Consider the following 23,245-nt stretch of genomic DNA (forward strand, 5'->3'; position numbering starts at 1 on the left):
ACGAGAAAATTCCAAAAGTGACTCCGCGGCGTTTGAAGCCCTTTCGCTGCTCCACGGTCGCTACCGAACTGACACTGGCTTTCGGCGTTTCTGCCAATCAGGCCTTGCCGAAAGGGGCTGAACAAAGAACAGGAAAACAGACGCCGTATTCTATCAGCTTATCCTACCAGCCAAGTCGTCCGCTTTCAGTGGTCACTCGCATACATTCCCACCTTTCAAGCGCCTGTAAGAAGCGAGCTAAGTGTTTGGTGGTTGGCAACCGACCTCACCTTTGGTTGTAATTGACTGCGATATGCAGCGAATGGAAAGATCCATCTCAGCGCTCTGTCAACAGGAGGCGAACATACCGAACAACAGGCGGACAAGCCGCGAGCGTATCCGGATGACCAGTGCCAGAAGATCAAATGGACGCGAAAAAGACAATGAACAGCCAATAGGAGGTATTCACGTGACGTCATCCGCAAGGGGCGCTAGCGACCGGCGCGGCATTCGCCATGTTGGTGGTCGCGCGCGCGACCGCCGCAGCCAGCAGCAGCGTTTAAATAGCTGGTGATGTGTGAACTGTGAGTGTATTTCGCGTCTCGCCGCAAATAATTTGTCCGAACCGTAACACCGCATGACTGAGTGAATATTCCGTGAACTGCGCGAAGCAGAAAAGACCGGGCACGCTCAAAAGGTTGCACTTTGTGAAAAGGTCGACCCCCATTAGGAATGCGGAGGAGCCGGCATGGTGTGCGACGTACAGGACTGCTGACGCGTGTTGAATTCACCGGTATCGAGGCCCATCTTGTGCACGTCTTAAGTTTGCCGACAGGCCAAGGAATTAAAGCATACAAACCTATGAGAGTGTCCAATCACTTGACAAGCGGGTGAGTCCAAGAGCCGTGCTTGGAGAGGTAATTCGAAGGGTCTGTTTGCTTAGCTGTAGCTTAACTTGTCACCTCTATCTGTTGAAAGTTACGGGTTACTACTGAATCTAGAGGAATGGCTGCACACTGCGTTGCTGCGAAATGACTAGACGTCTTGTGCATTCGAAGCAGCGATGTAGCTCGATTCGAAGCAGCGATTCGATGTAGCTACAATCAAAACTGCAAAACATTCTCGCTAAGTCTACCGTTCGTGCTGCGAGCGCATGACGGTATTTGTTTGACCGTTCTGTCGTGTAAACAAGGCGGCTATGACGCTTTGCCTTTCTGCTGATACACCGCCTGTGAAGCTTCAGCAGTTCTCTGACTACAGCCGCTGGAAATATGAGTTTCTGCGTCGCCAGTTTCGCAATTTCGGCAATTAATCGTGCTGTTCATCCACGATGTGCCCTGCATTACTAGCTGACAGTTATCAACTGATATTAAAAGCTGCAAGTCGTGTACATTCTTGCGTGCAGTGCACCCGGCCAGTTTTGCTGATGAGTTGAGATATCAAGGCGCAGAAGAATTCTGCTGCAAACTTCATGCACAATAATGTTACGGACCGCTAACAGTTCAGGCCGGGTACCTCACGGCGTACCGTGACACTGCGTGGGCTGGCTTGAAACGACCGCAAACATGGCGCGTTTGCAGCGACGATGCTCGCGCCGTCTGGTAGAGCGGCCTCAGTGAATACCTCCTATAGCATACGACCCCTGGTAAACTGCGAGGAATAGCTTAAAAAAAATTACCGAAGACACTCTAGAAATTGTAAGCAGTGCTTGGCGAAAGCCTTGTAGTCAACCCACTGCCGCTTCCCCGAACCGCTTGGCGTGGAATCACTGGGCCGCTTCGGAGCCATTCGTCTCACTCACTCGACTGCAACGAGACGACTGGCGAAGGAGCGGCGGTGCAGCTGCCACCGCCGACGCGTGCGCGCTCGCTCTACCGCTACTGTGTGATGTCACGGATGCTATGCACAGCTGCGCCCCCCTCCCCCCCCCCCCCCCCCCCGGCGCACCGGTTGCTAAGGAGGGGAGGAAGTTGCGCCGCTGCGTGGAGGACAAGCCACAGTTGGCACGATTCCAGAGCACGGAAGGGCACCGCGAGTATGAGCCATTAAAGGCTTTCGCCTTAAAACTTTCTGCTGGCACCGCGCTACTCCTCCCGACGGCCAAGGCTTGAATGCCCGGGTCCGAGATGACCAGCGCGGCCTCCCATCGCTCAACAGAAGGAATTCGTACTAGATCCTCCGCTGGAGGTTCTTCTTTACATTGCCATAGTATGTGGTCATACGTGGTTGTTTCGCCACAGAACCTGCACTCGGGGATATAGTCATCCGGGTACATTTTTGATAATAGATAGGGGGTAAGAAAGAACCTCGTTTGGAGTCTCCTCGAGGTGGTCTCTTGTGCCTTATCCAACGTTTTGTCAGGTGGTGGAAATTTGTCTCTTTCCAATTTGTAATGAGTTGTAATATCATGCAAAGATGCCAGCGCCTCCTTGGAGTAATCCATGGATACGGACGACCCACCGACTCGGTTGACGAAACCACGAGCCATGTTGTAGGCCGCCTCGTTTCCCGGATTCCCCGAGTGAGCCGGCACCCATATCACCTCAGTTTTTTTGTAAGGTTCCCTGGTCAGTTTCAGTATTCGCTGTGCCGCATTCGAGATTCTGCCCCCCGCAAAACTACGGACGGCCAATTTGGAATCCGAGAAGATCGTTTCCGCGTCAGTGCTAGCTATGGCTAGCGCCACAGCCGCCTCTTCCGCGGTTTCCGAAGATTTTGTAACTGCCGACCCCGAGGCCCGCAGCTGCCCGCGCGCGTCCACCACCACCAGTGCGAACGCTCCGTTTGATGTGTATTGTGCCACGTCTACGTAGACAGCTCCTGCCACCGAGTGGGCCGCTCAGGTCGCCGCCAGCCATGGTTTGGTGGCCATCTGCATTTTTGACGGAATAAATGTTTTCCAATCCAATCCAATCCCGACGGCCATAGCTAGCTTGTCTTTCCCTCTTGTGTGCCATGATTATTCCCAGATGCCCGTGGCGAAGCAGTCTCCTTGCTTCCACGCCAGCTTCACCGGGTGGCTCGGACCAACAAGCGCCCCACTGGAGTTAAAACGTAGTAAAAATCGATTCATAGCCATTGCGTAGTAAAGATCGATTCATAGCCATTGCTGGCAACCATGTGGATGTTTGTTGGGAAGAAGAAAATATTTATTCCCGACACAATTGCATTTAAAAATGAAATTTTTTACCCCCAGTCGTTTCAAACTTTGGTCGTCTAGACCGAAGAGGACTTTGTATTCATCAACTAGAAGTGCACGGCGATGCAGCCTAACTTCAGATACCCGCCCACAAAAAATGTTTTGCTGTCAAGGCGATGGTGGAAGACCCGATTTCAGTTTTTTGCGCCGTTAGCTGATTAGGAGAAGGTTGACGGCAAATGCGGCTTCCTCGCCGTAGAGAACTGTATGCAACTCGGCCCGGACGCTGCGCAGAAGGTCGAGAGCAGCCACCAGGGTAGGGCACTGAAAGGCTTCAGATTACCACACTTCTGGTCCCTTGAGCGAAGCGGCTCTATCTGCGCCCCCGCAGCTGTTCGTCTCTGCGAGTTGGCATACGTTCAGCAATCGGTGACTCCATCGACGGGCCTGGCAGGGCCGATCATCGCAGACAGCCGCTCTTGTGTCTCAACCCTCATCCCCCTGGGTTCTATGGACGTCCTCTTCGTAGCCAGCAGGCACCGTCATTGACCCGCAAATGAGCCAGCAGCAGCCGCGGTGCTTCCTCCTGCTTACCTTTTCCTCCGGAATGCGCCCTTCACAGTCCGCGGGACGACGGTAACCACTGGAAAAAGCTGCCAGTGACGTAGAGAAGCTTCAGGGGAAGTGGTATACACCCTAAATGAAGACATGCTGCCTTCGCTGATAGCACGCATGCTGCTGGGACACCATTTGCTGGTTACTGCAACGTCCTCTCCACTTGACTGTCGAGGCTCAGGACACGCGGAAGGGCAGGGCCAGCCGCACGTGTGAGGGGACTGAACTCCGCTTTGGTCGAGCTCCCTTAAACAGCTTTTCGGTGTAAAAAATATTAGCACAAGTTTAGTCAACTTTCATAACAAAGCCTAATGCTCGGCTCGTTGGTGGACATTTGTATAAAACGGTTTAGTTTAGCTACGGGACGGCACACGGCTAAACAACCGGACAAAGCTAGCGCAATTTTCGGCACCGTGTGTCGTCGCATAGCGCAAAAAATTACCTTCTTCGTCAGTTTGCTTTCACCCAGCGAGCGCGAAAGAAGCGTGCCACACGAGAAGGTGTCGGCCCTCGTTTGGAATAACCGTGTTCAGATTGCGCCTCAGAGGCAGGATCGCGTGCGCAGTGTCCCTGTTCGAGCTGTGCGGCGGCGCGGGCGTGACGCTGGACGCGACGGGCTCCGGCTCGGCCGTCTACATCGTCGCCGAGCAGCCGCGGCGCGCCGTGAGCGACAAGTGCACCTTCCCGGTGCGCGCGAACAACTCGGACGGCGTGGTCATCTCCGTGCAGAGCATGAAGCTGCGCCGCTCCACCGCCGTCGACGGCATCTGCCTCGACTACATCGAGGTGAGGAGGGCGCTGTTGCCCTGACGGAAACCGGCCGACGCTATACAGGTGGTGCAACAAACGTGCCACACGCGCGCAATAGATGGCAGTTCATGATTAAAGGGAAACTCCGCCACAATTTCGCGATACTCAAGGATTCAAATCAATATATTGGCCGCCGCGGTGGCTCAGTGGTTATGGTGCTTGGCGGCTGACCCTAAAGACGCGGGTTCGATCCCGTCCGCGGTGGTTGAATATCTATGGAGGCGAAATTCTAGAGGCCCGTGTACTGTGCGATGTCAGTGCACGTTAAAGAACCCCAGGTGGTCGAAATTTCCGGAGCCTTTCACTACGGCGTCCCTCATAGCCTTAGTCGCTTTGGAACGTTAAACCCTCATAAACCAAACTAAATCTATATAGGCTGTAAGAAAAGCATGCTAAGTTTTTGTGTACTACCATTTAAAATAGTGACGTAACCGATGATTAAATTTTGCACTTCTGCTCAAAGAAAGGGACGAGTGCGGGGAAGTTCAGTTTGACGTCACGGAAGGTATTATTTCAAATTACTGCTGCCGCCAGCCACTCCCAGCTGTGCCTCGTTGGACGCTGCCAAACAACGTTCGGCGGGATTTGCCTTCGGTGGCGTTGGTTTTTTTCCTTCAAAGCAGGCGTTTATGCATCGTAAATGTACCGATACCTTCGATGACGTCATCATGTGTCCCCCCACTTAGCGTTGCGCGCTGCGGAGAAGCTTGAAGGCCACCGCAATTTTAATTGGTGATTACGTCTCCTTTTTGAAATGCTAGGCGAAAAGGACTTCGCATACTTTACCTGGAAGTTTCACACATTCGACCGTTTTAAGCTGGTCGATTTCCAAAACCTATGCAGAATTGCCCTTTTTCACATTTGATGTTGTTAAACGAATGTGACCACAAAAACGTAATATGAAAATTTTTTTGAAGAAAATGTGGCTCTTCTTGCTTGACAAGTCGAAAACGTAGCCATAAACTCGCTTGTCAGCACACAAGCCAAGAGCATCTGTCAGAAAGGCCGGTAAAAATGGCGCCTTTTGCGTAGACAATGCACAAGGTGCCTCATCATACTGAACATTATGAATAGACCGGCTGGATGAGAAGTTGATACTAAAAAAACTTTTGTGCGCTTTTCTGCGTGTGCAAAAGGAACGAGATTAGGCATTGCTCGGACGAATGACCTGTGACGCATTCAGAAGGTGCGAATGGCATTAAGGTTAATTCCATTAAATTTATGCGTCGGGCACCGCGTGAATGCCATTAAAAATGTGACAGTAAGCACCTAATGCCATCAAATTTTCTGTGCGGCGCGGATATATTATGAAAATCACGTGACGCCAAAGCATCTATGTATTACAGAGAAGAGCAGAAAGCTGGGCGAGTTGGTAGATATGCATACTGAAAAAATTTGCGCACAAAAAACGAGGACAAAGCAAGACAGACAAGAACGAGCGCTAACTCAGAACTGAAGATTTATTCCGAAACACAAGCACATATAAATAGGAAAAACGAATCATACCAATCTGACATCAAGAACATCACATGTCACCCCCTGTGTACCCCAGTGATTTTGCAAAAAAGCGGAAATCCCTATCAGAGAAGCGGACGGAAGTCTGGCTGATGCATTTATCTCCGCTGATACGCTTATGAAACGCCTCCATCATCAGCATCAGCCAAACTTCCGTCCGCTTCTCTGATAGGGATTTCCGCTTTTTGGCAAAATCACTGGGGTACACAGGGGGTGACATGTGATGTTCTTGATGTCAGATTGGTATGATTCGTTTTGTTTTTCCTATATATATGTGCTTGTGTTTCGGAATAAATCTTCAGTTGGTAGTTAGCGCTCGTTCTTGTCTGTCTTGCTCTGTCCTCGTTTTTTCTGCACAAATTTTTTCAGCATGTATTACAGAGAAATCGCCACCTCCACTCAATCTGGCACTCCATTCTGCCGAAACCTACGTCTTGCTGCTAGAATCCGTTTATTTTGAAGCATTAGAACGCTTATGCGAACGAAAGCTTGGCAGTTGCTGGCTGTGAGCGACAAGCCTCATAGAATGCAGGACAAATCACCGTAAGTACTACGCGAACACGTGGCGGCGCGAACACATCAGCCTTGCTGGCCGCTGCTTTAGACCGCTCGGCCACTGGCAAAGCCTTTCGGACTGCGCATCATACCGCCAACCGGTCGCTATGTGTTTGGATGCCGTCGTCTTCGTCATCTTGCATCCGTGCGTGTCGTGTTCTCCTTTGGCGACTTTCTTCATCAGCATTCATGCGCTTCCAAACACAGCATGCATAAAGCCCTACGGCATGGCGAGCGATTTAAAGTATCAATACGAATGGACGAGCATGCAGCAGGTCACGCGGAACGGCGTGAGATTTAAGCCACCGTGGCAGGGCAACAAATAACTGAAAATGTCACTGGTGCGAACGAATTCAGTTGGTCAATACAAAGCACTCACGAAATCTGAGCCCGCAGACATACTAATGCATTCACTATGCATCAGTCGCCTGGGTAAGCCTTGAATTTATATTTCGCTGTGCGCACTTTCATAGAAAAGTGGCTTTCGTGTCTAGAACAAGCCATTTTATGAAAACTGTCCTTTTATTTTCGAAGCGAGAGTTTTTGACTCCCGCCGTTCGCTGCAGATATCACCACTGTTGCATGCGTACCGATTTCAACGTGACTTATGGCCCAAATTGTTTCCCACAAGGCTGCAGTAAACCTCACTTGTGCAGCGAATCCACTCCAGCCTACGTTTCGGGGCTTAATATCTTCTGCGTGATCTCGACCGGGAAGAGAAACTAAGCAGTGAGCGACGACCACATAAGAACTTTGTTTACACCGTGCATTCGGGCTGCTCTGCTCCGTTTTGTTCGCGCCACGGCCGAGGCATGACTCCGGGGCCATCCTCGCAGCCGGGGAAAGATCGCGACCGACGCCACGGTCCGTTCCCAAGCTCGGATCCACCCTCCAAAGAGCCGATCCACCCTCCGCGCGAGCGGCTCATAAGCAAACACGCGCCAAGCTGCCCATCGACCCTGGCCGGTACTCTGGACCCTCTCCCACAGATACGTAATGTGAGGTGAAAACATAGGGACAATGTGTGGAACCTGGAGAACTTTTACTCTGCTTATACATAGCGCCACCATGTATCAGCCCTCTCTTGTCGGCAACCCTCCGTATGTAACCTTTTGTATACAAAGCTCTTCGTCTTCCCGCAACTTCGCACCTATGTTGACTCGGGTTGTACACCACGCCGGAGGTGCCGATGTCGCTAACCCAGTCCAAACACCACTTGTATGCATGGGTGAATTTTGTTGCGAGGATATGTCGAGATTTATCTCAAGTTCACAACTCTAAAGGCCAGATTGGACCACGCAGGAGGGGGATGATACACAAATCACAAGACAATGTGAAATGAAAACATTACCTGACGTTTAACACGTCATCACCATCATCATCATCATCGGCCTGACTATGTCCACTGCAGGGCAAAGGCCTCTCCCATGTCTCTCCAGTTAACCCTGTCATTTGCCAGTTGCGGCCACTGTATCCCCGCAAACTTCTTAATTTGGCACGTAAAAAAACTAAAATGAAGACAGAACAACAAAATACCCGTAAATACTGAAGCTCTGACTATAGAAAATAATTGCCGTTCTAATGAAGCAAAAACTTTTGTAGCACATGTTACGCGGTATGGGAACGAAAAATTTAGGGCACACTAAATTGCATTACATGTTGAGAATGCGATTGCAGTACAGCCTGAAGTACGGTCGGCTGGCTTCTGAGCCTGTGCAGCCGCCGTCTTGAGCGACATACTACCTTGCGCTCCCTTTCCACTTGCGGGAATTTCCTCCTGCGGTAGGTAGGCGCTATTTTGATTCTAGCTCCTTTCCAGCCTGGTATTCGCGGAACTTTCTGGGCACGTCTGCAAGCAACTAAGCGCACCTGCCAACTGACGCAGAGGAGAGAGGAGGGGGAGGTACGTTAATGAATACAGGAGAGGTCTGCCCGCTTGTTAGCGTAGCATGCTACTCCAGGTGAGGGCGAAAGAAGACAAGAGGAAGAGAGTGAAAATGAGAGAGAAAGGGAAAACTCAATGGGTGAAAGATGAAATCAAGCATACTATAACTCCGTCTCACAAGCTGTTTGCAGCACTACGAAAGGTACAGCTCTCTCGTCCAATCAGGATGGCGCGCACTACATTAGTGTGTTCCTACGCACCTGTGGTTCGATCCACCTGATGTCCAGGTGGCTTCTTTCTACCTATAGCAGGTGGCGCTTGATGTCTTTTTATTCTTTTTTTGGTTTGTTTTTGGACAGGCGGACGCCCGTTCCAAAGGGACTAGCCCCACTTTTTTTTTTGTCGCAACCTGTTCTCATCAGTTCCTCCGTTGTCGCGTCGCAGTAAATTTCAGTAATCGTGTCATGTGCATATAAATTTATTTACTCCAGCGTGCCGAGGCAGCCGAGTGTCGATGGTGGCGAAATGCAAAACAAGCCCATGTGCTGCGCGAGAGGCAACGCACGTTAAACGGCCCGCTTTCAACAACACTCGGCCCGCGTTCAACGTCTCCGTTGTCCACTTGTAAAGTGTTCGCTCGCTCACCTGCGTTAGTTTTGCCGTCCTCTTGATGAGCGCATTTGTACTCCAACTGCCCCCGCACTCGACGCGAACCGCTTCAAGAACATTTAAACCCACCTGCTTCACCTGCTTGGGGAAACAGCGCACTGTCGGTGTAGAGCACACAGGAGACACAACAGACTCGACCGACGCCATGTTGGAAAGTGGCGACGCATCACTACCTCGCAGCAGGCTTCCGCAGAGCTGTGTCCGTACGGGCTTTGTCTGGTAATTTCACCAGTGATTGAAACACTCCCTACCATTTAAATATACCTGTCCAAATCATGTTTTTAGTTGCAATGCTTATTGTTTTTATTAATAGTCATACACTCCTCAAATATTCGAGGGACTATTTTCTGCGTTTCTGCAGCCCTGATTGGACGAGAGAGCTCTACCTTCCGTAGTGCTGCAAACATCTTGTGAGACGAAGTTATAAACACTCGCGCAATCGCAAAAACACATGATTATCAAAGGGTGTCCACCAAACTCGTGTCCCTAAGAAAAACTAATAATGCTTTTGTCCCTCGTGCTGCAGACGCCGCATCACTCCAGGGTCCAAGGACATGCTCCAGGTGCACCGCACCGCCCTGACAGAGTTCTAAATCACTTAACAATGCCTTGCGATGATTATTAAAGATTGCGCAGTGGCAGATCAAGTGTTGAAGATCCTCGCACACACCCCATGTCGTGCACAGAGGGCTGCTTGATACATCAATTTTATGAAGATGGCATTTAGTGAAGGCAATGTCCAGGCGAATTCGGTGCAGGCAATTACGATCACGTCTCTCTAAATTGCGTGGCATGCGGAAGTCACAACTGGGGTCGATACGAAGAAGGGATCTATATTATTTACACCAGAAAGAGTTTTTTGCGCCCAGGGAGGAGCACCTGTTAACCGAGGTGCTCCTGAGTTAACAGCACTGGTGCAGATACACGTCTGCTTTATGCTAGAGTACCCACCGCGGAGGTGGTGTTCGCAAGGTCGAGGCAGATTCTCAAGGCTTTAGCTTGCATAGCTTCAGGAGTTTGATATTTGCGAGATACCCGGAAGGTCTGGGAGATTGTAGCGCAGAAAGCCTTCCCAGAGCGCGCCATACAGCCGTTGTAATGAAGGTGTAGAACAGCCTCTTCTTATGGTGGAGAGCATACGAAAGATAGAGACGTAAGAGCAGAGCTTGATTTTCAGCTGTTGTACTTGTGGGGACCATGGCAGTGACCTGTCAAATGCCACCACTAGGAATTTATGGCTTGTGACGTATGGTATTGGGGTACCAGCAACTATCAGCACGTAGCGCGAAAGATCGCGCCTCGAAAATGCAGTTTCCGAGCTTTTATCTGGTGACATGGCGAAACAGCGACTACTTAAAGACGATTCCATGCAGCCTATTGCCCTCTGTAGTCGGGCATGCACAAGGCGCCTACTGCATCCGGAACACCATACACAGATGTCAGCTGCGTAGAAGGAGGTCTCAACTCTAGGTGGCAAGCATTTTTCGAAGCCAACAAGTGAGATAGTGAACAAAGTGGGACTTAAAATCCTCCCCTGAGGTTCTCTACGAGATATTTGATGCAGAGCTGTGTCACCTTCATTTTCGGACATGAAAATCGATCTTTCGGGCAGATAGTCGCGCAGTTCGTCCACCAATGTCATTTCATTGGAAAGCTGAATAAATTGCCTTATGTGTGACGTTATCAAGGGCTCCCTTGACGTCAAGAACCACATAAAAGGTCATATACAGCTCTGTTTTGCTGCGTTTGGCGCAAATCGTACGGGCAATAACGAAACAAGACATGGTTAGAGGGTAAATTCCAGTGTTCAGGTCAGGGCAGAATCATTCCCGTTGCCCGGCCATGTCACGTGACCAACGTCCCTGGCAACTGCCACCTGCCGGCGTGCCTGCCAACTCGGACATGTCACGACGTCTCATGAGGTCGCACAACCCGTCAATCAATAATCAAATTTTAAAACAGACGACGCCAGATGTCACCGAGATTTTTCTCGGATTAGGCTTTTGTCGCAACCCGCGCGGCCGAGAGTGGCGGAGCCCCGAAAAGGGCGAAGTGGCTGGCACGCGCTGGGGTGTGCGCTGGCTCACGCAAGGAAGAACGCTCTGGACCTCGGCCTCGGCCGGACGCTGCCGCCGCTGCTCTGCCACAATCTCATCTTCTGAGGCCGTCTAATAAACGTGGCCGTGGTCGCGACCTCCACATCGACCCCTACAACATGGTGACCCAGGGAAACGCCCTTTCTTCAACAGCGGCGTTCCAGGATGGTGTGCTGGCAGGACCCAAGTTACGACCCGCCGCTTTCAGCGTTCCGGCCCCGGGCCGTTGGTGGGTGGTTCGCTCAGTTCGAGGCTGCGCTGTACATGGACGGCATCCCTGTCCAGCCGTTCAAACACGCGGTCCTCTGCTATATCCTCCCGCCCGTCCTTCTGCGCCGACTCGCCTGCTCAGCCTTGGGCTGCCGGCCATACGATGAGCTGCGTGCGACCGTCTTGGCGGACTTCGGCGTCTACTATGTTCCACTGCCGCTCTACGGCGCAGCGGACGCGCTTTCGCCGCCGCCAGCCTCTGGCCCTGCACCGGCCTCGATCGCGCCCAGGGAACCTTCATCAAAACCCATCCCGCCTCAGCAGCCCCTCGCCGCGTCGCCGCCCCTCTTGTCCAGTGTCTCCGGCCCGGCCATCCCTCTCAACAATGCACCAGGTGGGCTCAGCACGGGCTTTGGAGCCCGTCCTGCTCCCAGAGTTGTCCTCTGCGCGTCTTTGGACCTGGCTCCTTGCACTTGTTCCTTGCCGCCTGCGACCCCGTCGAACGATGCCCCTGCTGCGGCTCAATCCAAGAGTTCCAACCGAGGCACAAATTGTGCCCAGTCGCCACTACATCGCCCTTCATTGACGTTGTCGCCATGGCGACGTGCAGCCAAGGACACCTCTGCAGCAGCAGGCGTGTCGTGGCTTCCGGCATCACCATCTGCCTCTTCACTGCCGCCAACAGCTACACAGGATCTGCAGCAGCGTCAATGCCGCGGCTAGCTGATACTCCCAAGCTTTCGGCCAAGACCAACACTGTTAGCCCTAAGCCCAGTCCCTCCAAAGGACCGCACCGTACTGAAAGTCCCACGAAGCAGGTTAAGAAGGCCAAACCAGTGACGGCAGTCACAAGCATGGCTCTTGTCACCTGCCCTGCTTTTTCCTTTAACGGACCCTGAACCGGTTCCAGCGCCTGTTCTCGAGCCAATCCAGGCCACTGACGTGGTCCGCTCTTGCTCTGCATCGGAGTCAGGATCATCTAAGAAGACCGACACCCCTGGATTGGCCGTCGCCCACCGCAAGTTCGACGGGCGTCCACCACCCACAACCTGTCGTCCACAGCATATTCCGGTTGCACACACGCTTCAGCGTCATAAGCCGCCGTCTAGCAAGGTGCCTCTGCTTCCCCAGCCTGCGGACGTGCCCCTGGTTGTTCCAACGGGGCCACGGCTGTCTCCGTTTGCGCTGCATCGCCAGCGTCCTCCTCCACGACCGGCTCGGCGCCAGTTTCTAGGGCGCCACTCGTGCGGCCGCCTGTCCCATTCAACTCCGTACACGGCTGGTTGTGAGCATGTCCCAGAGGCCACATGCCGTCCATCACGCCCATTTCTTCACCTCGACCCTCGCTGCGCCTCCCATCGGCGCCCGCCTTGTTACTGGACTGCTTAGATCGGCAACAGTTGCGCGACTCTGTCGACCCTCGACCAACCTAGCTATCTCTGCTGCGCCACAGCTCAGGCGCTTTCCGTCAGCTGCTGCACCCAAACCGCCGGCACTGGGCCCACTTATCCGGCTGACCCGCATCCCTCGACTGCCACTACTCGTCCCTCGACACCCACCGAAAGTTCGGCCGCCACGTCTCAGCCAGAGTAGCCCGCCTGAGCCTCGCCTTCGAACACTGGACGGCCTGCACGACTCTCTCGACAAGCATCGACTAATCGTCTATGGGGAGAGACTTGTAGCGGCCCGCGCGGCCGACGGTGGCGGAATCCCGAAAAAGACGAAGTGGCTGGCACGCGCAAGGGAGAGCGCTCTGGACCTCGCCTCGGCGGGACGCTGCCGCCGCTGCTCTGCTACGGTCTCTTCTTTGGAATCCCTAAATAAACTTGGCCGCGGTCGCCTCCTGGGCGACCTCCACATCGACTTCAACACTTTTAACGCTACTACATAAGATTCAGGAAGCGAGTTCCTATGGGATATATAGTTGAGGAAAGAAACTGCTCTTGAATGCGGTTTTTCTAGCATAAAGAAGCGGTAGAGCGTGTTCGGGTCTCTCGCGTGGCGGAGTGCCGCAGGAACAACTGAGGGAGTAATGCCGAGTTCACTGGTCAAAATTTGTGAAGGAACGAAATGTGGTTTCTGCGCACATCAACGGTATGTTATTATATTTCATGAGCTAGGTCGAGGAGCCAGAGCTGCATTTATGAGAAATGAAAAGGAGTGCTTTCTCCTCAATGAGCTCAAGTTGGCAGATACATTTCTTACTGAGCGGATTCTAAATTACGGGATAATATTCAAATTTGGACCTGATGAAGGAATTGTAGGCCAAGAATTGAATATTAATATAAGAGTGTTTAATTTACGGCCCAGGAAAGGAGGCTTTGAGAATGCAGCTGGACAGATCTCGCTGATATAAGCGCCTGAGGTTGCTCGGTTGGTTAGAGTCAATATTAGAAATTTATATATTGAGAGCTCGCTAATATTACTGTCCTTAATGCGATATTGGTAAGAGCCGCCTTTTATGTTTAGGGATGCATTTAAGATTTTCTCCTGCTTTGCCCGCAAAATTTATTTAGACTCAAAAGGTGCCATGCACACGTGGTCACGAAGTGCGTTTAATTTGCACAGTTTTGTTAGGCATTGGACGCCCCTCAAATGAGATCTGTGTTAATTATATGCATACGGACAGTCTAGGAAGCCACTATTCCATTTTCGGCCCCATGTCAGCAAGACTGGACTCAGCTGTCGATTAGTGCATGCAGTGAAACTATACGCATCTTTAATTTTCTGCATTCCATCGTGTGCTTAGACCGAGCTGCACGAGCAGACGTTCTCCACGCACAGACAAAATACATTTTCTTTGAAGCCATCGCACGTGTCCGCGATATCAATTTTCGCAGCAACAGAAATAATAAAAAAAATGCGGGAACACTTACGCTCCGCCTGAAGGGTATGACGCGATAGCGCAACGGGTTAATTCCCATGTATGCACAATTGATCATTCTCTAATTTGCATTCCTGGCAGCCCTAAAGGCTTCTTCACACTTGCCCAAAAATCCGGCGAGCGAAGCGGATTCGGCCGCTTTTGACGCCGAGCGACGCGGAAAGCGGCGCGGCGAGGCCGATCGGGCTGGACCCATTCCCGCCGCGCGGCGACAAACATGGCGGCGCCCTTCGAAGCCGGACCCCCCGCTTCGGATTGAGTTCTCGTTGTTGCTGCCTTTTTCAGTGCGTTCACTGGGCAGAAATGCGGCACAAGTCTTTCGCTTCCTCTCACCTCGCCTCCAAGAAAACGTACAAGTGATAAATTTGCTTTCGTTTTTTTTATTCAGAGTGACGATTCCGCCGCTTCTGGGCTTAACAGCAGAGCCGGTTTGTTGACAGTAATGGTTCCCGCCCTGACAACCAGATGGCGCCACTACACGCTGAGTTTATTTTTGCGTCTGTGCTAGCATACGCTGAACTAAAAGTGGGAATGTGCCTGCGTTTAACGTACGTAAGCACGCATACGCTTATGGCACGTAGACAGCTTAAAATTTATGCTCTTTTCTCACTATATCTGTGTATGCCGCTAGCAGCGACGCGGTGTGGAAAAGCGAGAAACAGCAGCTGCGCTGCGGATCCGCCTCGCTCGCGCGTGAACAAGTGAGAACAGGTCTTTGTTTTTGCGGCGAGCGAATCCGCTTCGCTCGCCGGATTTTTGGGCAAGTGTGAACGGGCCTTAATACCCCTCCTGGCTCAGCGGTTCAGCGGTTAAGCGGTGCGCCTCTGCCCCGGCAGTTCGCTCTTTCAAAAACAGTCATCGGTGGCGCTTGCGAGACGCAGGCTTCTTTTCACGAGCGGCATCTCGCGGCCAATCAATGAATTAAGTGCCACCTGCCACAGTGGGCAGTCTGCTCAGTCTAGTGGACAAGAGGGGATGATATTTATATATTTATTTATTTATTTAACAATACTGTCAAGCCTCGTGTGAGGGTCCTTGCAGGGAGGGTATAAAAATTTTATAGAAAAACAGCACTATTCGGTACATCATTCAGTCAAGCATCAAAATGGCCCTTTTAAGCATTCGGTGATCCAGAGATCGTTCGAATTCATGCAGGTGACTCTGTTCCACAACGCTGATTGGCAAGCCATTTCACGTTTCAAATGCATGGGGGAAGAAGGAATGTTTGAAAGTTTCACTACTGGCGTAGTACGGCTGAATTATCCGACTATGACTTGTTCTAGAACTCCGTTTGCCTAATGCTTGTATGTATGTTTCCTTCTGAATACTTATCTGCTGCTGTCCCGAAAGACGCGGGTTCGATCCCGGCCGCGGCGGCTAGAATTTCTTTGAAGGAGAAATTCTAGAGGCCCGTGTACTGTGCGATGTCAGTGCACGGTAAAGAACCCCAGGTGGTCAAAATTTCCGGAGCCCTCCACTACGGTGTCTCTCATAGCCTTAGTCGCTTTGGGACGTTAAACCCCATAAACCAAACCATAAACCAAACTTATCTGTCCTTGGAGCATCTGGAATAATAGGTTACAGGAAGAGAGCATATCTGCAACTGAGTCTGTCCTTCGATATCGGCAGCAAATAAAGCGTACTGCGTACCTCTGAACTCTTTATAATTGTTTCTTTAAATAATTCTGTTTAGGACTCCATACTACGGACGCTTACTCAAGGACTGGCCTCACAAAAGTTTTATACGCAATTAGTTTTACATCCCATGTAGGGTGCTCCAATTTTTTCGCAAAAAACATAACCTCTGGTATACTTTAGAACACACCTCTTCTATATGTGTGCCCCAATTTAAGTTTTGTGTTCTTGTCATATGACAAAGTCACGTGACTTAGGTGGTCGAGCAGCTACCCAGGTTGGTTCTCTGAGGATTTTTGGAACATTTTTCCCTCACGGCCAACGGCGCCGGCTGTTCTGCGACACGGGGCCCTTAAAGGGTCAGTCTACTCACCGAGATGAGTGTATAAATAATGGCATATTCTGGTAGTTGGCACCCTATAACATCAATAACGAGGGAACTGCTCCCAGTTTAGGCAGGAATTTATATTTTATTTCGCCGTTAAAAGTCGCGTAAAAATGCATGGTGGCGACCCCACACGTTCATTTTGTTCAAGAAGGTGGTAGTCTTTTTTTGTAGAAGCATAAGTGCATATACTACGTACCATTTGTATGCCCCAATGTCAGAGAAACGCACGTTTTGTTCTAGTAAACTGTAGAAGGCGTACCGCTCGCTTTTTCTGTAAATCACATGAATATTTTTAGTTACACGTACGCAAAACGCAGGCTCATTCCCACTTTTAGTTCAGCGTATGCTAGCAGAGACGCAAAAATAAACTTAGCCTATAGTGGCGCCATCTGGTTGCCAGGACGGGAACCATTGCTGTAAACAAACCGACTCTCCACTTAAGCCTAGGAGCGGCAGAATCGTCACTCTAATTATTATAATAAAGCAAATTTATCTCTTATATGTTTTCTTATAGGCGAGATGAGATGAAAGACAGGCGCCCCATTTATGGCCAGTGAACGCACTGAAAAAGGCAGCAACAACAAGAATTCAGTCCGAAGCGAGAGGTCCGGCTACAGCCACTGTAGTCCGGCTTCGACGGGTGCCGCCATGTTTGTCGCCGCGCGGCAGAAATCTAGATGGTTGCCAGATGAGACTACCATCTCATACAGATGTGTTCCCACATTAACAAATTCTCTTTTAAAGTGTTCTACCGCACTTCTTGGCACCACAGCTGGCTAAACGGTAATTTGAGTAAAGAGCTATCGGTTGCCGCATAGAAAATATGGTCGAAAAAATTCAGTAGACTGGCCCTTTAACGCTTTCGCGATAAAAATAGGCTTGTGAAACGGAAGGACAAAGATTTATGAAGTCATGATTTAATTTCAAGCAAATCTATATGCTCTGCCAGTGTTTTTCATAATGTTTCATGCTCTTTCAGCGTAGTTTCCACATTATTTCCGTATCCTGTGCCGTCTTTGAAAAACGTAACCACGCAACGGGGTTCGTTTACTCAGCCGAGCTTATAGTGGCACCCCTTAAAGGTGCACTGAAAAGGAATCTGAACTCGTATTTTTACCGCGGGAACTATATGTACACGTTCCCAGCATTAGAAGATTCGATATATTGTAGGTACCAATTGCGCTCAAAAGACACACACACAAAATTCGTTATATTGCCCTCTGCGGCCCATTTCCCTAATTTGAACCCTATTAACGTCGGCTCCCGCTTTTTTTTTCTGAATTCCCCGCAGACGGTGGGAGGAGTCGACCAACCTTTCAACCAGTCCCTTGGCAGCTTGCCGCTCTGCCATCGGCGGAATGATACGTAGTGATCGGCGAAAGCAAAGAGTCCACACGTATTTTTATTTTGTGAACCTAATTTGCAGCTATGTAGTCTTTGACTAGATCTATTTATTCACGGAAATCTAAAAAAGAAAATAAAAGCGAAAGCAAAGTCGCCACGCGGCTGCCTGAAAGGCACTCCATGCGTTGGACGGCTCCTCCCACCGTCTGCGGGGAATTAAAAAAAAAGCTGGAGCCGACGTTAATCCGATTTGAACTATTGAAATCGGCAACACAGGGCAATAATTCGATGTTTCTAAGAATTCTCGGAACGTGTACATCGAGTTCCCGCGGCAAAAATACAAGTTCAGATTCCTCTTCAGTGCACCTTTAAGCTGTGCAATGCAGGGAAAACCCTTGTCTTCATCTTTCGAGCGCTTTTGGTGTTTAGGGCTGCGCCGCAAGTGCTCCACTGCAGGGCTGAGATGAAGCAGATCCCGTTGCCTGGTTACCAGACGTTTTTATCACACCGAAGATGTATTAGCGGAAACGTAACACCGGTTTGCCGGACGCCGGCTGTGCACGTGCAGTGGCCCCGCCTGGACCCACCCATGTCGCTGCACGTGCGAAGGACGCGTCCGGTAAAGTGGTATACTTCTCGGCTAACATGTCTGCGCTATGCTAAGGGCATCTACTGCTGTGCAAGACTGTATACCGTCTTTGTCAACAGTAACTAGGCTGCATAGTTTGCTTCTAGCTTGTATAGCGGAGCCCTTGTGGCTTTCCTAAAGATCAAAAAATGTTGGAAAGTACGAAGACCCCCAGTCCTTACCTTTAACGACCATTTCAGCTTCAGGGAAGCTTTAAGGGCTCCACTGTTCGAGCTAGAAGCAAACCATACAGCCTGGTTACTTTTGACAAAGACTATACATGTTCTCATGCGGAGTTCGTATGAATTCATACTTTTCTATAAGCGCTGCCCGCATACTATCGGTATGTATTCCGTATATTCCAAAGAGAAGCCATGCGGAAAACATGCGGAATTATCGGATTCGTCATGCGCAACGTACCCCGAAGGTGTGCCATATCTCACCGCAGTGCCCACTGAGCAGAGCGATGTTCCGCAGTTTACCGCAGAAGGCGGCCGCAACCACCTGACGGTGTGTGGCACAGACCGGAAGTCGTACGAGGCTACGGTGCCCTTCGTGGTCAAGATGTACATCAACCCGACGCAGTACTACGAGCCGGGGGAGCTGGTCTCCTTCGTCCTCACGGGCTACAACAAGAGTGAGCGCCCTCTATGCTAACCTCCTTCCCTAGCTCCCTTCTCCACTGGAAACAGCCACAAATCACAACCACGTTCCCCCTCCAAAGAAAGAAAAAGGCTCCGTGGTCACCTAACAGATTACGTGGCTGCGTAAACGTATGGAGCTGTGCCAATGGCCGTGACAGCGGCTGCACTTCGTAAAATGCTGAGCCGGACAGCTAAAGGTAACCACATTTTGAATAGCTTTCGGTTGCTGAGCACCAACTGGTTGTATCGAATCCTGGACGTGGTGGCCGCGTTTACACGGAGGAGACATGCGGAATTGATTCTGAGCTGTCTGCGATATTTTGAGAATCCCAGGGGGTAAAATTCAATTGTCAGATGTCATCTCTTGTCAGATGTCGTTCTGTCTCCTCACAAAAATGGGGGAAAAGTTGGAAGGTTAACAGAAGGAAGAATTGGGGCTGCGCAGATCATTAGGAATAGCTTTGCGGACAATGGCCGCCAAGTCCTAGTGGTTCGTACGCATGCGTCAACTCGCACCGAGTTTTCCGATTGGCTCTGTCATATGGCACGGATCACGCGAAAGGTCGACGCTAGCCTGATATTATTCAAAGCTCGAAAGGTGTACATTCCCCAAAAAATACCACGATGGCGCTTTTCCACGAATTTTACCCAATCTGAATTTGCCACAAACCGAATGCTAGACACTGTGTACGTGGCCAGAGAAATTCGTCAAACACCCGGTTTGGTGTTATATGTACGATGCCATCTGGCCAAAAGCACAAGCGCCTTATGAGATCGCTCTGCTTGTTAAAAGCTTGTAAAAAGAAGCCACGACGAAGCTAGTGGAGTAAGGGAACGAAAGAGGCCAATGAAAAAGGAACCAAGGCTTCGAGATCGCACACAGTGCCAAAGAAGGCGCTGCTTCATGAGGATAAAATAAACAAATTGGGAGTTGTGTCGGTAAAAAGAACAATTTAAACTAAATGGAATTGCAAATTCGAATTCAGAGAAAAATGAGTCTAACTGGCGATCACTGGATATTCCTGAAATGCGTGACCATGCTGTGAGTGTACAAAAAAATTCAGAAAATACCTAAGTCTACTGCGGATAAATAACCAAAGAAAACGGGAGGAACACCAGCATTTTTAAACCTATTATTTGGAGTAGAGAAGCGTTAAATTGTATTAAACAAATCGTACTCGAGTCATTTAAGAGAGACTAGGAATGCGGGTGTGGCAAAACAGCACAAAAATAAAGGTAAATGGACTGGAGCGATCTTGAATTGAAAAGCCGCAGGAAAAATATCTGATGGTTCAGCAGCAGGATTCGATGAAATTCAACTTAGGTTACTGGGACCACGGAGTAAATAAACTTTGTTAAAAGTACCCGCAAAGACGTGAGAGATAGAAAAATTGCAGAGTCCTGGTGACACAGTGGAATAAATTTGATGTGAAAAAGAGAGAAAATAGTAGCATTAAATCGGGTATCTAAAGGTGGGAATGCACGCTAGAAAAGAAAAAATGAAAGCATAGGTAACAAATATTAAGATACTTGATGAACTTCAGCCTCGGTTCCGAACCAGATGGCTTTGAACGGTAGTTTCTTCGCGCTTACGCAAAGGATATAAAAATAACTAAGGCGAAGTGTAAGCCTTTCGTTTTAGGTGTTGGGCATCAGTGGTGCGTATGACAACGTAAATAGGTACCACTTGTTTATGGTTTATGGGGTTTAACGTCCCAAAGCGACTAAGGCTATGAGAGGCGCCGTAGTGGAGGGCCCCGGAAATTTCGACCACCTGGGGTTCTTTTACGTGCACTGACATCGCACAGTACACGGGCCTCTAGAATTTCTCCTCCAAAGAAATTCAACCGCCGCGGCCGGGATCGAACCCGCGTCTTTCGGGTCAGCAGCCGAGCTCCATAACCACTGAGCCACCGCGGCGGCTCACTTGTGAAAAATAATGAAAAAAAGGGACTGGAAATGAGACAGTTGAGCAATGAAAAGATATGCGCCGGAATATTAACGTTCAGACGGGTTATTAAGGAGTAAGCAGTAAGCAACAAAGGTTGGGTCGAAGTTCACTATGGATTAAAACTAGGTTGTCCGTTATCACCGTTCCTATTCATGATTCTTGCAACAAAAATAGAAAAAACGCTGCAAGGGCGTAATTTAGGATGTTGTTTCTCTTATCAAGGTGGAACGGTTGCGGATCAGCGCTTCCCGGGTTTGATGTACGCAGAGAATATTGTAGCTGTAGCTGACAGCAAGTAGATCTGCTGACCTTCGCGAATATCTTTGGAAGCGAAAGTGAGGCTGTACGCCTTAAATTAAAACCAAATAAACCAGGCTCAATTATATTGTTACTGTTGGTGTCGCCACCTATGAACTTAATAGTGGCGCCCTCTTAAGCTGAAGCACAGCTAGGGGGTTTGGAATAAATCATTTTGTGTTTGGTCCTGGAGCGGAGTGGTCGCCTGGCTCTCTCTCTTTCTCACGGCCTCCCGGCACGACAGCACGGGAACGCCCACGCGACATGGTGTCAGAAGTGACAGCAGCGTGAAAAACTAGTCTTAAAAGCAGCTCTCAATGACCGCCAACGGCGAACAGGTGCTCCCGGAAAGCGCCCAGCAGGCCCAGTGGCTAGGCCTCACTCTGCAGCCGCCAGACGCGTTCGACTTCTGCACCCCTGCAAGTTGGTCTTCATAGAAGTCTCGCTTCGAGGACTATGCCGCTGTCTCCGGACTACGGAACGCTTCGCACGACGTGCAAGTACGTACGCTTCTGTACTGTATGGGCCCGGAAGCTCGCTCGCTGATAGACACCTTTTCACTCGACGCTGCCGAGTTAGCCTCCTACGACGCAGTTGTCAAACGCTTCACGGAGCACTTCGTGCATCCCTGTAATGAGCTTTATGAGTCGTCTCGCTTTCACAAGCGCGTTCAACAACCTGGCGAGTGTGTCGACGCATTTTACGCCGAACTGTTCAAGTTAGTCAAACGTGGCAACTACCCGTCACCGGCGGTGGAAGAATGCTTGGTCCGGGACAGGTTTGTCGTAGGATTGCTCGACACGCGTCTCTCCGATAAGCTTTGCTGCTCCCCGAAGCTAACTCTAAAAGAAGCTTGGACGCAAGCTCGTCAGTCCGAGGACGCGGACAAGGAACGTTCACTCGCACAGGCCACCTGGTAAAGCATGGTCAATATTGATGCTGCGACTCAGAAGTTTTCGCGACGGCCGGTCGACGACAGAACACGCTCAATAGACGTGAAGTCGGAACGCTATCGTGACACTCCGGTCTGTTTCTTCTGCGGCCGCGCATATCATGCACGCTCGGAGTGCCCGGCAAAGAGCTATATCTGCAACAGCTGCGGTAAGAAAGGTCCCCTTCTTGTTCTGTGCCGTCTTTGCGCTGTAATAATGAATGAAAGAAAGGTCATTTTGCTGAAGTTTGCCGCTGCAGGAAGTCGAGGCAGACCAAACTCAATGCTATCCAAATGCATGCTCTCGAGACGCCAGCTAAAGCCAAGTATGTGGATATCACAGTCGACAACTACACAACTCAGTTCAAAGTAGACTCGGGTGCCGAGGTTTCCGCAGTTCCAAGTGACTTCTCCGGAGTCCCGGCGGAGCTCGCCAAGGTAGACGCTATTTTGACAGGGCCCGGTGGCCAACCTCGGCGTGTACGGGGTTCGTATTTGGCACAGCTATCTTGGCAAGGGAAGACCAGTTCCCAGCGTATTTACGTCATTGAGGCACTTTCAGTTCCTTTACTGGGTCTACCAGCCATCCAAGCTCTTCAAGTTGTGAAATTTTTGGGTACTGTCAACACTCCTCAGCCAACGCTTCATGCGGAACTGTTCCGTGGCCTCGGCACGCTCAGAGATGAGTACACCATTCGCTTGAAACAAGATGTTGTGCCGTTCTCACTCAGTGCACCTCGACGGATACCAATCCCGCTGCGAGAAGTTGTTCGCCAAGAACTTGAAAAACTCGAAAGCGACGGCGTCCTCCGCCGTATTGATAAACCAACTCCGTGGTGCGCCGGACCGGTGGTAGTACCAAAAAAGGATGGAAAGTATCGTTTGTGTGTGGATCTGACTCGACTAAACAAAGTGGTTCTCAGGGAAAGACACATTTTGCCTACTGTTGAACAAGTTCTTGGGCTCATCGGTGACGCCGCCGTTTTTTCGAAGCTCGATACAACTGCAGGCTTCCACCAAGTCAAGTTGTCAGCAGACTCGCAAGAATTGACAACTTTCATCACACCGTT

The 23,245-nt window shown here is 50.4% G+C and overlaps 1 protein-coding gene and 2 pseudogenes across 1 annotated transcript in view; all 3 read left to right on the forward strand.

Annotated features, from left to right (window-relative positions):
• Nucleotides 1–23,245, forward strand: part of LOC149344757 (uncharacterized) — a 61,492-nt gene that overhangs the window by 1,165 nt on the left and 37,082 nt on the right. Inside the window, exons 2-3 of the mRNA XM_089542665.1 lie at nucleotides 4,299–4,519; nucleotides 18,830–18,989. Of these exons, the coding sequence (XP_089398791.1) occupies nucleotides 4,299–4,519; nucleotides 18,830–18,989 (381 nt within the window). The remainder of the gene's footprint in view (nucleotides 1–4,298; nucleotides 4,520–18,829; nucleotides 18,990–23,245) is intronic.
• LOC149344758 (uncharacterized) lies at nucleotides 11,429–13,297 on the forward strand (annotated as a pseudogene).
• LOC149344759 (uncharacterized) lies at nucleotides 21,504–22,164 on the forward strand (annotated as a pseudogene).

The sequence above is a fragment of the Amblyomma mixtum genome, chromosome 5 (assembly GCF_055824585.1).
Source record: "Amblyomma mixtum isolate Tamu chromosome 5, ASM5582458v1, whole genome shotgun sequence".
Classification (NCBI taxonomy): domain Eukaryota; kingdom Metazoa; phylum Arthropoda; class Arachnida; order Ixodida; family Ixodidae; genus Amblyomma; species Amblyomma mixtum.